This window comes from Myodes glareolus, chromosome 8 (assembly GCF_982192425.1).
Source record: "Myodes glareolus chromosome 8, mMyoGla1.1, whole genome shotgun sequence".
Taxonomy (NCBI): Eukaryota; Metazoa; Chordata; class Mammalia; order Rodentia; family Cricetidae; genus Myodes; species Myodes glareolus.
Genome location: NC_142033.1, coordinates 2,317,017 through 2,334,388, shown reverse-complemented (window position 1 = coordinate 2,334,388; position 17,372 = coordinate 2,317,017). Strand labels below are relative to the sequence as shown.

General features: G+C 45.6%; 1 protein-coding gene and 1 long non-coding RNA gene across 4 annotated transcripts in view; one reads left to right on the top strand and one right to left on the bottom strand.

The window, feature by feature from the left end:
• Tgfbr3 (transforming growth factor beta receptor 3) overlaps positions 1-17,372 on the bottom strand; it is a 186,701-nt gene that overhangs the window by 61,754 nt on the left and 107,575 nt on the right. For all 3 annotated transcript variants that reach the window (XM_085691529.2, XM_048447105.3, XM_085691528.2), the window contains one exon: positions 9,155-9,292. In XM_085691529.2, the coding sequence (XP_085547655.2) occupies positions 9,155-9,292 (138 nt within the window). The remainder of the gene's footprint in view (positions 1-9,154; positions 9,293-17,372) is intronic.
• LOC125408650 (uncharacterized) lies at positions 10,689-15,667 on the top strand. The gene is made up of 2 exons (XR_007234523.3): positions 10,689-10,960; positions 13,356-15,667. It is a non-coding gene; the product is annotated as an uncharacterized LOC125408650 (long non-coding RNA).

The window sequence follows — 17,372 nt, the reverse complement described above, 5'->3', positions numbered from 1 at the left end:
CAAAGATGCCAACCCATCTAGAGCCAGGTTTGGGAAACCAATGGCAAAAGCAGGGTTTAGAATACAAACTTTGACCACACACGGTTTCTATCTGGATCTAAGCCAGACAGATGATAAGGATCAGAGATCCAAAATCACATGATCTCACATAAACAGGACAATATGTACCCAGAAAGGACTCTGGCCATTCTGCAGTCCTTCCCTGAGGTGGGCTGTGCAGGCAGCTACGGGAACCTCACCACAACGTCACCGCCTGCACCCAGGCACGACCGAGTGTTTTCACATCAGCATTCCAGAGCCAGGGATATTTCTTCTCCCTGTTTGTTTTTTTCTCCTCCAATTACATGAAAATAAAATATTCTGCAACTTCCCTTAACTAAACACTCGTTTTTCTAATCATATAGCTCTCTGGAGACTGTCTATCATGCTGCCCACAGCACCAAAGATTAACATTTGAAGCCACTACCCCAAGGCTTGGGAAGGGTGGAAGCATTAGCTCAGTAGAGTAGCTTTATTCCAAAGCTTTCAAGAACTTCCTTGGATGACACAAGGAAAAACCAATCTTCCCTTCAGTGTACTCAAGTTTATTTTAACCTCAATTTGTTGAATGAAAGCAAAGCCTTCACAGGGCTAGGGCTGTGCCTACACACAGACATGACACAACACCCCGAGCAAAGCCAGGAAAAGTCCACGCTGGTGTGAGTCCTCCTGGAGAGGACGTCTTCCTCAGAAAACTGTGAGAGGGTGCAGCAGGGCCCCAGGCCACTCATCCACTGGCAGCGTTCACCACGTTGCCCCTGCGTGTTAGGATAAATCCTAGGACGGTTTCTATAAACTTTCTCTGGACCAGGTTTACCAGCTGAGACTGGACTCTCTCCAAGGCTCTAAATGCCACAGTGACATTTAAGAAGATCTCTCTTACCACAAAGGGGCAGAAACTCATTCCCAGGAAATACGGTAGTTGACTGACCCCAGTTCATGAAAGGATCAAGCCCTATATAATTAAGACTCTTAGGGACAAGCCACAAAACCAACAGATAAGCAGCCTCTTGAAAAGTAATGCACGGTACACAGCCACTTGGAACCTCCTCGGGACACAATGACTCATTCCACCAGATACCAAAAAGAACCACCGCCAATCTGGAAGCGGTTTATTTAATCTGTCTTCAAAGGAGAATTTATTTGGGGAAAGACCTCACTGGGAAAGCCAAAATGGTATAGTCAGACCCCCTAGGATACAGGGGTGACACCTCTGGCTGCGAGGGAAGCGGCCTCTGTTTACTCCTCAACCCTTCTGCCCACATGCTGTTCCCTGGCATCTGCCTCAAAGAGGCTGCTACCTCAGCTGCACAGGCAAGAGGACAGACCTCATTTTCTCCACCTTCTGGATCTAAAAGAGGGTGCATTTTTATACTGATCCTCATCACCCCATTTTCTAGCTAGCTCTGCAACACAGCAGAAAGCTCCCTGAAGGCAGGCGACTCACACGACACTCCCCGAATTCTCCAAGGGTCATTCAACCTAAGCGCACAGACAGAAAAGTGGGCACTGAGTCGGTGAAGGGCTCACACACAAAGCATCATATAGGTATGCTAATTTTGTGGGTTTTCCCATATGAGAGCAGGGCCCCAAAGAAGGACGTAAGAAAGGTGTTTTCTATTTTTTGCTTCAGTCCAGACTCTGAAATGCAATACAATAAGAAAACAGAGGGGTTTTGTTGTTGTTGATGGTTTTTAAGTCCCCTCCTCCAGATGTAAGCCTGACTATCTGAGTTATTCTCTGCGCGTTTCTGGGCCCGGCAACCCACAGTTATACATCACTTGGCTTTGTGGAGAGGTAATGGCTGGGCATGCGCTGTGTGAGGTTGCTCTCCGTGCCACCCTGAGCTCACATCTGGGGCTGTTTAACAATTGATTGGAAATTTAGCCTTTTGATTTCCAGTGAAATACTAGGCACAGGGAAACAAACAGCACTTGTTTGCACGGAGTCTTGTCAGGCACCCAAACTGCAGTGTGGACCAGGAAAGGGCCTGTAGTTGGGTGGCAGGGACCCAAAAGACTTGGCCTCCCCACCCCCTCTGGTTTAAGTAAAAGGAATAAACCAGATTTGGGCAACAGGAAATTTTTTTAACCACCCTTCCCCCTTCTTTGAACTTGGAGAGCTGTTTCTAAAATATTCAGTGTGTTCCTGGTATTAATTTACATTTTTCATTAGGATTACGTTTTGATTTGTTTTTAATCCAAAGCCAAAGAATAAAGTTCGTTTTCCCTTGCCTATTCCAACTGCCATGCCTTGATATTTACTTGGATTTGCTGAGGAGGGCAGGATTCATATTGCTAGTTCCTGTTTCCAATTAAATTAGGATATAGTATCTAGCGGCCACATTATCAAAGCATCAGAGTTGAAACTGGGAGGAACTTCGGAACGCAGTAGAATCCAAACCCTTCATCTTAGGTGGGAACTGAGGCCCGCGTACCTCACCGCCATGTACAGGGATGTGTTGTTAGTTAGCGGTGGGGCCAGGGCTAGCACCCATGCTGAGGAGATTAAACAAACTGCAAAAACCCAGGTTACCAGGAAAAAAGATATAGGACACCAAATTAAACTTGAATTTCCAGAATAGATCACTTTTGTTGGTATAATTATGTCCAAGATACTGCAGAGGCATACTTAAGCAAACTATTCAGCGTTTGTCTGAAATTTGACGTTAACTGGAAGCCTGCAGTTTCATATGCCAGACTCCGGCCACCGTACTGTGAGACCAGCATGGACCCTCCCACTCTCCATCTGGCTGCCAAAGATATCCGCATTTTTCTTTCCTGATTTTAATGATAAATGGCTGGGAAAAAAGGAATCACAGGACAGTAATCCCAAGAGAGTGTAACACTGGAAGACGCTGCTCTTCTTGAGACTTTGCTAATCTTGGATATCCCCATTTCCCGCTATAACTAGCGCGTACAGCAGCTAACTCTAAAATGGTCTAGATGTGGCCTCTAGACCAGGCATTTCGTGTTGCTAAGAGTTGATCATTAGGGTCTGTGTGTGTGTACATATACATACATATATATGTATCTACATATATACATACAGATATATATACACACATAAAGATATATGTATACATACATATATATGCATACACATACATATATATGCATACACAAGCATATACATACAGATATATGTATACACACATACATACGTATATCTGTATGTATGCACATAAAGACAGGACCTCACTATGTAGCGAGCTGCCCTTGAACTCTGGATCTTCTTGCTTCTGTCTCCCAAGCACGGAGAGTGAAGGCGTGTGCCACCACACCACGCCACCAGGCTCTCAGTCTTGGAAGTTTCTGCTTGTGTTAGACTTTAAGTCTGAAGGGGAAACAGAGCTCAGGCTTGGAATACAAAGCAAGACTTAAAATGACCCTAACCATAGAAATTATAATGATATGTATACAATATTTGTATACATTTAATATAATAGCACAATAATGATATATAATAACAAATAATAATTTTCAGTGGGGCAGGGCACAGATTTGGGGGTCAGAGGACAGCTCTGTGGTGTTAGCTCTTGCTGTCCACCTTTTGTTGGGTTCTGGGGATCAATTCAGTGAGGAACTTGTACAAAAGAGTGCCTGAAGGCAGCTCCCAGTACTGCCTGAACTCTGACCACTGATTTTTGTGTGGTTTAAACTTGTCAGTTTGGCTGTGCTTGGACTGGAACCCAGGGTCCTGCACTCACACACAACTATACGCCCAGCTCTTACACTGACCTTTTCAAAGAATACTGTAGCAGGCTTGTTTGTTGTTTGTTGCTTTGTTTTCTAATGACTTTAAATGATATATCAGAATCATCTTTTTTTTTAAACTGGTGGGGGGGGCAGATGTTTCGAGACAGGGTTTCTCTGTGTAGCCCTGGCCATCCTGGAAGTTGCTCTGTAGACCAGGCTGACTTCAAACTCAAGTTCACCTGCCTCTGCCTCCCCAGTGCTGGGATGAAGAGCGTGCGTCACCCCTGCCCGGCCAATGCAGTATATTCTCAAAAAGTGTGGTATACTCAACCACTACACAATTCCTCTACAATGTGTTCTAAGGGATCTTACACCATTGTGAGTTCCCACACACTTCCCCACGGGCCTGGCCATGACTCCCAGTCTCTACAGATTGTCTGGCCATCTTAAACAAAGAGAATCACACGATCTGCAATTCTGTGACATTGAGCATGTTTTCAAGGTCCATTCATGATGCAGTATGGGATACAAATAACTCTGCTCTGGATATTTGTGGGCAGGGACCCCGAGTGACTATATAAAAAAACCATGTTGTTTTCCGCCCAGCATGTGCGAATCTTTCAATTTCTCGACACCCTGACAACACTTGTTGCTTTCTGTCTGTTTTGTCTCTGAGGTGGTCAGTGCTGTGGTTGGTGGATTTTCCCTGATATTCAGTAACACTCAACATCTTATGAGCTTTCCTTGGTCATTTGTATCTCGTCCTTGGAGAAATGTTCATTCGAATTATAGCACGCACACGCACATGCTTTAGAGACAGGGTCTCATGAAGACCAGGTGCCCTTACCTTCTGACCCTCCGGCTTCTATCTCCCTGAGTGCTGGGACAACAGCACGGGCCACTGCACCCAGTGACATGCAGTGCTGGGAATGGAGCTCATTGCTTATGCATATGAGGCAAGTGTTCTACCACTAAGCTAGCTACCCCTGTGGCAGGATTATTGTTCTTTCTGATTGTACCCAGGGACAATCCAGATCTACTGAATAGTCTCTGGACCGCCCAGAAAATATTGTAAAGCTCTGACAACTTTGTCACACATGTGCCTGTATGTGACTTGAGGCGCACTTTGAAACACGTCATCCATCCCTAGCTGCTTGGTAATCTGGACAAAGCAACTGCATTTGCAAAGAAAACTAAATTCTCCCCACCCCATCCCTCTGGTGCCTGACACACTTCTTGCTTGTGCTATGGGATTAGGAATGATGAATTGACAAAAAGCAGATGTCTCTATCAGATAGTGTAATAATAACAGAAAAACAAAACACATTTTATATTGCAGAAATCAGCAAATGAGACATTCTGAGTAACACAAGTCTTTACACATGCTGTAGGCAGTTAAAACAACCAAGGCTTATTGATTTAAATTCGCTGGCAGATGCCATTATCCAAACTTTTCTCACCATCCTGCATAAGAAAAATTAACAACCACTAAAGAATTATAACTGTAACAGAAAAGACAGCCTGGAGACAGTCATGTGACCCCTTTACTGTTACATGTCACAAGGGCATGAGAACACATGTATCTATGTTGGACTGAGGGTCCACCAGCCTTTCTCCAAGACAGTTCTAAGCTCACTGAGTAATCTCAGGGCTTAGCTCCTACGAAGCCTCTGGGCTACTGACATGCTTGGAGAAACACTTCAGGGATGGACAAACTGAACATGCTCTTGGTTCTCTATCCTCACAAAGGCTGTGACATGGATGAGGGACACTAATCCATCATAGGCCTTGGGGAGGGGGAGTTTCCCACCTGCGAGCCATCTCAAACCTGTGCTGCCCTGATCTGGCTGAGAAACCGATGTCTTGCTGACGACCCAGGCCATGGAGAACGAGCAGACAGAGAAGGCCAAAGGAAGCCAAGCTTGGGTGTCCGGGGATTTCAGTTAGTCACTTCTCCATAGCTTCCTCTCCAGTGTCCCTCTGCGATGTCCTTACATGGAATTAACTCCAAATAAGGCTGATGTTAAGTTGTATACTGAAATTATCTTCTTCATTAGTGCATTTCCAACTAATAGTCAAGACGGAGCTCTTCGAGTTCACAGAGGGAACAAATAATAACAAAGCTGGTTCCCTCCAAATCCCACAGAGTGGAGGACTCCAGCAGCAGTGAGCAGACTACAGTGTGTGTGGAACCCACAGCCCAGAGAAGTGGGAACTGTAACTCTGGAGCCATCCAACTGTTACTTTACAGTCACCAGTGCTAATTTCACACCCTTCCCAAGCACTCATTGCTCTGATAATGGCAGCAGAAACAGCAAATGCACGTGAACTCAGCAGTGGTGGACAATGCTCGTAACATTTTAAACACAATTTCCTCACGTCAAGATAATGCTTGCTTCTAAGCACAAGGCTGTCATTATTCCTAAATTATAGCTGGGAAAAGTCAGGTTTGCAGAGATGAATCTTTCTAATTACCACCTGGACCACCGCTGTCCGGGGGGAGTCTCTGCTCATCACATCTGCCGCTATCCTGGCTACCACGATGGTATCCCAAGGGCCGGGTATGCAGCGCAAGAATTGGATCTTAAAATTTATTTAGGTTCTGGGACTTGAACGCAGGGCCTTGTGAATGCTATGTCAATGCTCCACCCAATCGATGGCTCCCTTTCCACTTTTTGAGAGAGGGCCTATGTTGCCAACGCCAGCTTCGACTTTACTAAACAGCTCACAGTCTTTGTGATTCTCCTGCCTCAGCCTCCAGAGCAGCTGGGATTACAGGCCTGCGCCATCAACCTCAGCTTAGATTTAATTAAACAGCTGTGCATAGGTAGTTTCTGTAGCATTGGACTACAGTATACAGAGTAAATGTGTATGGCTTTATGAGAACCTTGTGTCTTACTGTCACAAGTAGGTTTAATTACAGAAGGCCGGCACAACTACGTATGAAGGTGGCAATTCAGCATATGTGCTGCAGAGTGGGTCCTAGCTTAGGCTTAAATCCAAACCCTGCCAGAAATTAGCCTAGTGCTGTTAAGCCTCTAAGTCACCTATAAAAAGGAGATACCCTTGGGGTTACTGTGAGAAAAAAAAAATGAGATAAAGTATTAGAGCCCTTGGTGCAATTCCTGAATGGCACTGAGCATTAACTCAAAGTAATAATAATAATGGCCACTAATTATCATTTTGCTAGTCTTTTACATGTAAAATAGCAAGATTTTTAAGTCTTTAAAAAAAAAGTTGCCAGGCATGGTGGTGCATGCCTTTAATCTCAGTACTCAGGTGGCAGAGAACATCAGATCTCTGTGAGTTCAAGACAATACTGGTCTACAAAGTATACACAGTTGATGCACGGTTAAGAAAACTCAGAGAGAGAAATTGGGGTTCAACCTGGAGATCTGAAAAGCAAAGCAGTCAGCCACTTGGCTCTTACCCTGACCTCAGCCTGAAATGGCGATCCTGCCTCCAGGAGGTGGCTGAGAGCCACCATGTGGGTACTGAGAAATGAACAGGAGACAGTGTTCTCAATCTCAGAGCCATCGCTCCAGCCCTGGAAGGCTCACTTTTTAGAGAACTGGATGGTTCTATAGGATGTTGCTTTATTTTGTTCTGTCCGATCTTTCATCAGGATTAGATCCAGCCTACACACAGTTCTGGCAATATTGCTACATAAGGTCTGCTGGCTGATTTCATGTCAACTGGACTCCATCTAGAGTTATCTAGAAAGGAGGGAACCACAATTGAGAAAATGTTCCACAGGATCGAGCTGTAGGGCATTTACCTAAGCAGTAGTTGACGGGGGAGGGCCCAGTTCACTTTAGGTGATGCTCTCTCCAGGCTGTTGATCCTGGGTTCTAGAAGAAAGCAGGCTGAGCAAGCCAGTCAGCAGCACCCTCCATGGCCTCGGCATCAGCTCCTGCCTCCAGGTTCCTGCCCTATTTGCATCCTTTGGTGATGAGCATTGATGTGGAAGGGTAAACCAGAAGAACCCTTTCCTCCCGAGTTGCTTTGGTTGTGGTGGCTTCATCACAGCAATAGAAACCCTGACTAAGATGCAAGGGATGTTTGTTCTTACTCATTTATAGACACATTGTCTGTCTGCCCCATGCTGGTGTCATTAATTCTGATCACTTGCCTGAAGCACTCCCGATGATTCCCCACGGTCTATAGTTACAATTTTTCTTCTCTTCTTAATAAATAATTTGTGGGAAAAGTATTTTGAGAGTATCTGAATATTCAGCCCCTCCAAACCCCTCCTCTTCCAGTAACTGGGCCTAACATCTGTTGGAGATTCTTGTCTGATCAGCTCTCACTGTGATGGTTACAAAACAGCAGCTCCAACTCCATCATTTCCCCCACGTGTATTTAATAATTAGATTTTCACACATAAGGGCTGCCCTATCTTTCCTACTTTACATATTTATTCAACTTCCAGCTACGTGAATCCTCATCTCATTCAGCAGATACCTTTGAGTGGTTCAAAATGCCTTTAAAATAAATGCAAGTGACAGTAAACTCCAAACTGTACTAAAGTCACTAGAGAGGCAACATCAATTCACTGGGCGAAAGGAACCTGCTAACGGAGTCGCTGCTTACAGGTGAGATCTGGGGGGCCTGGGGCTCTGTCACGAGGACAGCGTGAAGCCCTCACAACACTGAGAGGGATCCCCGCCGAGCTGCAACGCCAGTGCTCATCAGACATGATATCACACGACAAGCATCTCAACCCAACAACCCATCCATTTCTCCACAACTAGCAAAGTCGAACGTTCTGGCAAACTCCAAGGGACATGATTTACAAATAGTAGGTAATATTTGGAGCAGTCTACAAAGAGCTGGGCTCCAGCTTTTTTTAAAAAAATAAAATACAAATTATTTCATGCTTGGAGCTCACTGTATCACTTTGTCAACAGTCTCTCGTATCAGGAATGAGGCCCGAGTTATATACAAACAGAAACGGGCTCGTGTGTATTTATTTTGTGGTCAGAGACCACACAGCAGAGGCTATTTACAGCTCTGACAGTGCTCTTAATGCCACGAGGCGGAAGGGAACACCAGGACTCAGGCCACAGAGAGTATGGCAGCAGGTCCTGCACCACCGTGCAAACGACACCCGACTCTGTCTCCACATAACACGAGCTGCATCTACTCTCTGTGGATTCTTAACTATGCCATCCAGCACAACCTCCTTTGGTATCATTTTAATGGAAAGGATTTTTTTTTTTCAAAATGCTTTACAAACTGGCACACTATACAAAACTATAATCCCAGCTGCGTTCGGGACACTGAGAAGGACCGAGGGAAGTTAGGCTTGGGTACGTAGCAAAATATTGCCTCCAGAAACAAAATGTCTTGCAAAAATTGAGAGTCATTATAAACTTGCACTAGGAGCATTTCAGGGGAAGGTGTTGAATACTTACCAAGAAAAGTCTGGGAACGCCGTTGGCCAGTCTCTCTGTCTTCAGATGCCAGACCAGGGGCTGTGGGGAGTTGAGCAGGAACACAACAGGCTTGTAGTGAATGTGCACTGAGGAGATGGGTCTCAGATGCAGCGTAACCTAGAGACCAAGGAAGCAAGGAGAGAGCTCAGTGCCGATTCCAGCACCTAGGCAGTACCTAGACACTTCACGGCTCATGGCCAAGAGCATCATAGGCAGCTCCAGATCAATGTATATGATGCCATACGTGGTTAAGCTAAATGCTGCCCATGCCCGGCAATTGTTTTACTACCTAGCGGCTACGTCACCTAGTTAGTCCCAGTCATCTGGACTAAAACATGGCTCACCCACTAAGAATGAAACAAAGAACGCAGAACACTCTCTTGTACCCCAAACTGGTAGCATGGGAATAAAAATGACCTTTCCTCAGGGATTCCTCACCCTTCAACTCAGAACACTAAGCTGGGATTAGAGAACAGAACCCTCTACAGTGGGTTTTTCCCTTGGGCCCAGACAGAAAGGACCTTCTTCTCTTCCAGGTGACTTCCTCCAACCGGTACAAAGTTAGGTAGGCTCTGCCAAAGAAAACTGCTGAAAGCCAAGAGAGCAGCTGCCAAGGGCAGCTGCCCTCCCCACTCTAGCTACCAGCACAACGGGGATTTCCAAAGCCATGAACCCCAGCGATCAGACGGGATAAACAGTGATGATATACAGCCTCTGCGGAAAAGAGAAGAGGCGCTAGAGATGGTTAGGAGTGCTTACTGCTCTCATCGAGAACCCGAGTTTGGTCCCCAGCACCCTGAGTGGTGGCTCTCAACCATCTGTACCTGCAGCCCCAGAGGCTCCAGCCCTCGTCTGGCCTCAAATGGCCCCTGCACACATCTGAGTTTGTACAATCCCCAGAGTAGAGCATAGAAACTCAACTGTTTGGACTTTCGCTATGGCTGCTGGCCCACTTTGATCTCTGCCTTCTTTGGTAAGAGACAATCGAGAACCAATTTCATTTACTAGAGTGCCCAAGTTATAGATAAATAAAGCACCACACTTTTCTTACTTTTCAAAACCCATGCTTTAGCTTATAGCAAGCACCTTCTAAATGCCGGCAGGATCTTTTAATTCTCCATTTTCTGATGCCACAAGGCATATGAGTCTACAGAGAGTTTGCACACACACATACAATAGCATTTGCTCGCTAACTACCAAATGTGTCCATCTTAATTTCCAAACAGACTACGCAAAAAGACACATCTTGAATCGAGTATTGATATCAGTATGTTGCAGGCAACAACACTACTGATTCCCTGTAGCCACTCTGTAAATGTATAGGTAACCCAAAAGATCGAAAAAGAGACTGAAGAAACCGCTACGTTCAAAGGGGTTTTAGCTAGTTAATTTGCAGCAAAATACAAATCTCAAGCAGCAATTCTCAAACTATCAGGAGCTATTTCTGCACACAGGACCATTTTTAGACTTGGAGCGAGCACAGAATCAAATCAAAGTACTAAATGAACTGTGATGTCAGCAACAGCCCCAGAAAACTAATGTGTTCCTTGGTTGTTCAGACACATAGCACACTCTGGAGTCACCGTCGTCATCTAGAAATAAACAGATCGATAGCAGCCAGACACAAGAGATACCGTCAAAGCGGAGCAGAGGCAGATGTCCAGACTGCAGCCCTGCCTGAACACAGAGGTGCATGCGACAGGGAGAGCATGCTATTAAGAGGGAGGGCGGGAGGCCCGGCTTCTGCACCAGAGAACTACAGAGCTTCGCGGACGCTGGCTAACGGTAAGTGGTTGTGTAGGGTGTGCCTGTAGCTCACTGAGAACCACCAAGGCCCAGAGAATAGCAACTGTCATCTCCAGGGTTGCTGACTCTTTCCTTGTTTTGCAGTCAGTCCTAAGGCAGACGCGAAAGCATTGCTCAAAATGTGTAAAATCAATAAATACACATCTCAAATGAACAAAAATATTTTTAAGCTTATGAAATGAGAAGATGCATGAAACAGACACTGGTGTGTTCGGGTCCAAAGTTCCCCAGATGGTCTGAGTGTCGAGGCCTGGCTCCGACAATCAAGGAAAGATTTCTAAGAAGCTTAGCTCTGAGTTTTCCTGGAAACGGTTCCTTCTTCAATATGTGGCCATGTCTGGCCAAGATGAGTCTCTCTGACTCTGGCACAGATGTCCCAGGCAAAGCCCCAAAGCCACTTGGCAACAAAGAATTCACACTATGGTTGGGAAATTAAAAGGAAAATACAAATACTCAATACTCCCCCCACCTTTTGTCATTTGGCAGGCACAAAAAGTTCCATGAGCTCAAGCTAACCAAATCCTCAGAAGTCTTCCTCTCCCGTTCTTTCTCCACCTGAGCAAACCTCACATAAGGGAGGATGCAGACACCCAGCACCCAGCAAAAGCAGGAAGGTATAAAATCCCCTCAGAATGTGAGGAGAGCTCAGCCCAAACATTTGAAAGAACTATGGCTAAATTGCCTAATTTCTTCTAGACTGAAAAACAGAAAAAGAAACAAAAAGGGCAGAATGAAAACCTTTAGGATCAGTTATCACTTAGAAACAATAATTACAAACCGGATGTGGTGATTCACGTGGAATCCAGCACTCAGGAGGCTGAGGCGGGGGATCAAGGTTTAAGCTGCCATCCCCAAATTAAGAAACAAACCAACCCTGCAGAGGTTTTTATAGTTAGATTGTCCTTGGGAGTCAGAGAGAAGAGCCGACACAGACTGCAACAAAGAAATCTCCCTCTGAAAAATGGGACAGGCGGCATGCGACAGTCTCTAAGAAATCCAAAGAGTAGTTTGAAGAGTCTATCCTCAATCTTTATCCAACTCACACACGAAAATATGCACAAAGCTGAGTGTCATGAGCTTCAAAAGTAACAGGGAACTCAGTGGAGGGGTGGTGTGATGAGGAGACTAGCGGGAAGCCTCCCGAGGGAAGGAATTCTATAACCGGGGTCTGAGAGCCCTTGGGAGCTACACAGCATTTGAGAACACTCTTCATAGGTACACACACAAAACTTTGTACCAATGTGAGAAAAACGCACCTAGAACCCAGGTTAAGGAGAACACTGTACAAGAGCAGGAGATTCTAACAGAGGAATTGAAGACAAAAGGCTTCATCTCATTGAGCGAGGATGCACACGTCTGCTTTTAAGAGGTCATCCTTCCCGGGAACAGCTTCACAGACAACAACTCCAGGGGCCATCTAGAGCTTCTGTTCTCTCCTCACTTCCTACCCACACCTCACGAAGCCCAGAGATCCTGCTCTAAACTTAGGTATGTCAACACGCACCGAGCGGTCCATGATGCTGGTGACGTGAGAACGTGCAAATAAATCTGGTCTGCCACACCTGTGTCACACCTCACTGCTCCTCCACAAGGAGAGATGCCAGCTGGCCTAATCAGCTCTGTAGCACCGGCCTGCACTGAGGCTATCTGCGTGCAAACATTCCAGACGTGGTTTTATAAAGCGACTCACACAGAGCTGAGAGCATCCTCGGGACCCTGCACAGCTTCAGGGAGCCTCTGAGGGGAAGGCGCATTTCTTGCCTCCTGGTCGGGAGAGGCACCCTGATCCATACACTGCCAGACAAGGACAGGGATGGCGTTCTCTGACTCTTGAGGTGGAAAAGCTGTCTCTATTCTCTTTTCTTTCCTTCCTTCCCACCTTCCCTTTTTCCTTCAGGTAGGGAGGAGGGTCAAACTGTGTAGCCCAGGCTGGTCTTGACCTCACACACAACAATCCTCCTGCCTCAGTCTCCTGAGATATCTGAGATTTCTGGCATGTGACACCATGCCCAGCTGGCTTCTCCATTTTCTAAATATTACACTTGATAAGAAAAAGCAATGTACTTTTCGCAAATCCTGCAAGTCACTCTGAAAATGAACTGTGTGCTTACAGGTAGAAGAAGAAACTTACTCTTTATGGAAAGATGCCATAGAAAAATTGTTTTGAATTTCCTGGAATTCATAGTCTATAAGCAAGACATTCCTATCATAGAGATTTCAAAAGATTTCTTATTAGTAAGACCCCACCTCGCAACTCCTTGGGTTTGTTAAAACAAACAAAACAAAACTCACACAGCAACTGATATGTGAGTCTAACAATTGACGTTTTGCTAACAGGTCACTGAGATTTTCTTCCAACATTTCTAAATCTTAGGCCAGCCGTCTGCCCTACGTGGACCCACAAAGCAATGAAGTCGTTGAAAACTCGTCCCCGGGAGACTGTTCCGAAATGGATGATTCAACAATCAGTTTACACTACAGATAAGAAAAGAACCCCAGCAGTGCCCTAACCAAGAGTTGGAAACGCAGGAGGCATTCTACATGCCCCTCACCTGTCCCCTCTGCAGAGGGGAGGAGGCAGTGGGGTCAGGGACTGGGACACCTTGACTGTCCCCTTCCGGGCACCCGGATGTTACACAGAGATATAGAGATATATAGATGACTGAATACATGGAGGGCCCCCTGGCTGAATTCAGATTTTTCTTATACTTGGGCAAAAATACTTTCAGGAACTCAACTGTGACCCCCACCCCAATGGTTCTGAAATATGTACCTGGTTGTGGGAAAGGAAACTGTATTTGGCTAATCAACGCTGAGTGCTTTAAAGGGTCTTCCAGCCTGAGGAATTCTGACAGCTGACATTGTAACCACTGGGCTTGTCTTCCACCATTTGGGAATTAATATAAAAAGACCCCTTAAAACATTCTCGGAAGGGTATTAGAGTTTTGTAAAATAAAACCCCCAAAAATGTCCCTTAGAAATTTTTATATGATTCTGAATTAGAACGGTTAGTTGGTACTGAATCCAAGGTATCCAGACCTCTGAGAGTCCCCACCCTACCCAGGGAACTGTAGGACCATCCTCCCCCTCTAGAGAAGCCCCAAGGCCTTCACACTGAACGGAGATGACATCAAGCTTCCTCCCTGCCCTTCCATCCTGCAGCCACTGAGCTGAGAGAACAGAGTGAATTTCCAAACTATCCCCCTCCCCCCAACAATGACATGATTCTGGATTCCCTGGGGGCTTCTTAAAATAATCTAATATAGCAACACAAAAGAGGGGGAAAAAACCCAAAAGTCTGCATTTTGATGCAGAAATAAGTCTGTCTTTTTTGCTCTGTATTTTGAATGCCCTGGAAAAATACTAGGAACTAAATTTGGGTTGGGGGTGAGGGGCAAGTTCGCACATAAACAGAACAGTATTTATGAAACTATAGGTCATGACCCTCTGAAGGGGTCCTGGGAGCTTCACACAGGGATTCCAGGGACCCTGGACCTCCCTTCCCCGAGAAGCCTGTGGTTCAGCTGCCTCAGGGAAAGGGGCAGAGAAAGGGGAGAGTCTTGGTGTGTGTTCTGTTGCTAGAACACACCTGGGGCCCTCAGCAGGCCGCCGGCCACAGCAAACCCAAGGGTTCTTTTTCTGTTGTCCTTCGACACGAAGCATAGGCTGTGTAGACAGTGTACTACGTCACGGATATATTATCAAGGTCATAAAGGCTTCTGGCTTAAAGTACACGACAGCCATGTTCCCAGATTCCCTATCCTCAGGAAGAGCCGGAAAGTTCCACAAGACACCGCAGTGTTGGTCTCCTCTGTCACACTGCGAAACCCTCAGAGTAAACCGTTCAAGGGCAAAAACAGGCTCCTGCTCAGTTCTGCAGCCTTGTGCCTAGTGCAAGGCCGGACAACTAGGAAGAGATCAAAAAGGATAAAAAAAAAAACAAAAACAAAAACAAAAACGGACACAAGGAACCATAAATAAGTTTCATCGATAAAATTAATGAAATGTGACTCCAATAATGGTCATGAGGTCATATTGTCTTGATTTTCTGGCCAGAAGAGGGGAGACACCTCATCAAAGGAACATTTCACTATCAAGTACAACCTGAACTTTAAAACAGGGTCAAGAAAAACAAACAGATCCCAGCTACCAAAACAAGCACTGGAACCACAGCTGGCCAATCTTGAGGCAAACGTCCATGGGAGACCCAGCCCGAGCAATACACCTTCAGTACAAATCCTGCAGCCAAGGCTCAGGGAACGGGGCAGAGAGGACTGCAGGAGGCATAGGATCAGGAAGCCTGCGCTGTGAGCTGTGTGATCGTGCCTTCTAGACGTCACAGGGAACCAACACCCGTGAAACTTCTACAATATGGCTGCCTAAGCAAGCCCTGAAGAATGATACCACCAGTGGGCATCCCGACATGAATGGAGGAATTTTGGTGGGGTCCCACCCCTAGATGAAGAGCTATAAATAATGACTTCTGAGAGGTGGAGAATCGTCTCCCAGGGTGAGTTCCCTAATTGGTTATCCAGTACCAAGTGGCCAGCCATAAAAACATATACATACAAGCAAAACTAAATGTACACAGTATGTTGGATGTAAATATTTAGCACACACAACTGTGTGTGTGTGTGTGTCACGTAATGCTTTAATTAGAAATAAAAATCTAAAGATTAATGAAAAGCTTATCTTTCACAATTACATAAGATATGTAAGACACACAAAATATCTCTGATGTGTATGTGTTCTTTACGGCTAGACAACAAAGATAAAGCGGTTGTCTTTCTTTCTTTCTTTCTTTCTTTCTTTCTTTCTTTCTTTCTTTCTTTCTTTTTTTTTTTTATGTCCCACTGCCTTTCAGAGACACAGGACCTGTTTTGCACCAAACATTAAAACAGCGAGAAATGAAGTTTAAGGAAACCAAAGGAGCTTGGTATCTGAACACTGACAGAAGTGGAAAGCCCATTTGTGTGCCTCTGTTTAATACTTCCTGACACAGTTCATGAACATACTCGGTTTAACCTGGGTTGTGACCAACACAGACGTACAACCATGCTCTTCACACAAACATATAACCATGCTCTTCACACGGACGTACAACCATGCTCTTCACACGGATGTATGACCATGCTCTTCACACAGATGTACAGCCATGCTCTTCACACAGATGTACAGCCATGCTCTTCACACAGATGTACAGCCATGCTCTTCACACGGACGTACGACCATGCTCTTTATAACCATGTGCCATGTGAATGTGCTTCAATTCATACTTGAAAATAGGCAAGAAATGTTTTTTCTATTAATCTGTCTAGTAAATGTGTATCTTGGCATGTTTACGTCTTCAGCAACAGAGTCTCCTAGCAGCCCGTGTGTCTTGACTACACAGAATAGAATCACACAAACGGAACCACTGGTGTGGTCATTAGAAGCTGATTTGCAGGTGCCTAGCTCCCACATTGCCTGATACTGGAGTCAATGATAGTAAGACCACAAAATACAGCGGTATTCAGGCAGTGACTTCAGAGAGTGACATCGGATTCTTTGGGGCACAGAGCCTGATACCTTAGAGACAGTGACAGACAGCAAGACCATGAAATATAACGGTATTCGGGCAGGGACGTCAGAGGGACACAGATTCTCTGGGGCTAAAGCACCATCGCAGAGACCTAAAAGTGGTTAGGAAGCTCACCATGGTCCGAGCAAAACCTCGAGGACTCGGTGTTCGGGTTTCCTCTGAAAACATAACAGAAACAATCCCGAGCCTGGGTGGGCAATCTAACCCAGCCAGGAGAGGGCTCTCAGGAAATGTGCTGGAGGAGCTTCAGCTCCGGAGTCATGTGGCTTTTTCTGAGACAGGAAGAAAGAGTAACCTGGAGTTCAACTTTCTGGGCAGCATTTTCCTGATAAACAGAATCTTCCTTGACCAATACTTGAGTTTCCTCTTAGAAGTCATTCAGAATGGCTGTGATTTGAATGTGAAATGGCTCATGTGTCCGAATAGTCTCCCCTGTGGTAAACTGTCAGAACCTTCTAGAACTAGAGCCTTGCTGGAGGAGGTGGGCCATTGGGAATAGACTGTTCCCTCTCAAACTGTGAGCCAGTCAGGCACCTAAGGCAGAGCACCTGGACCGTGTACGGCCCGACACACAGGGAAGCACATTCGGTACGCAGGAAACACCAGGGTTCATTCCTTTTCATTGTTTCCCTTCACATGAGCCCTGAGCATTGTATCCATATCCAGGTCCAAGGACGGTAGAGACAGGACTGCTGGGGATCCCTGAAAACATGGGCCCTAAGTTCAGGAAGAGACCCTGCCTCAAACAAATAAATGGAGACTAGACCAGAATGGCTCTTCTGGCACAAGGACCCATCAACACATACAAAT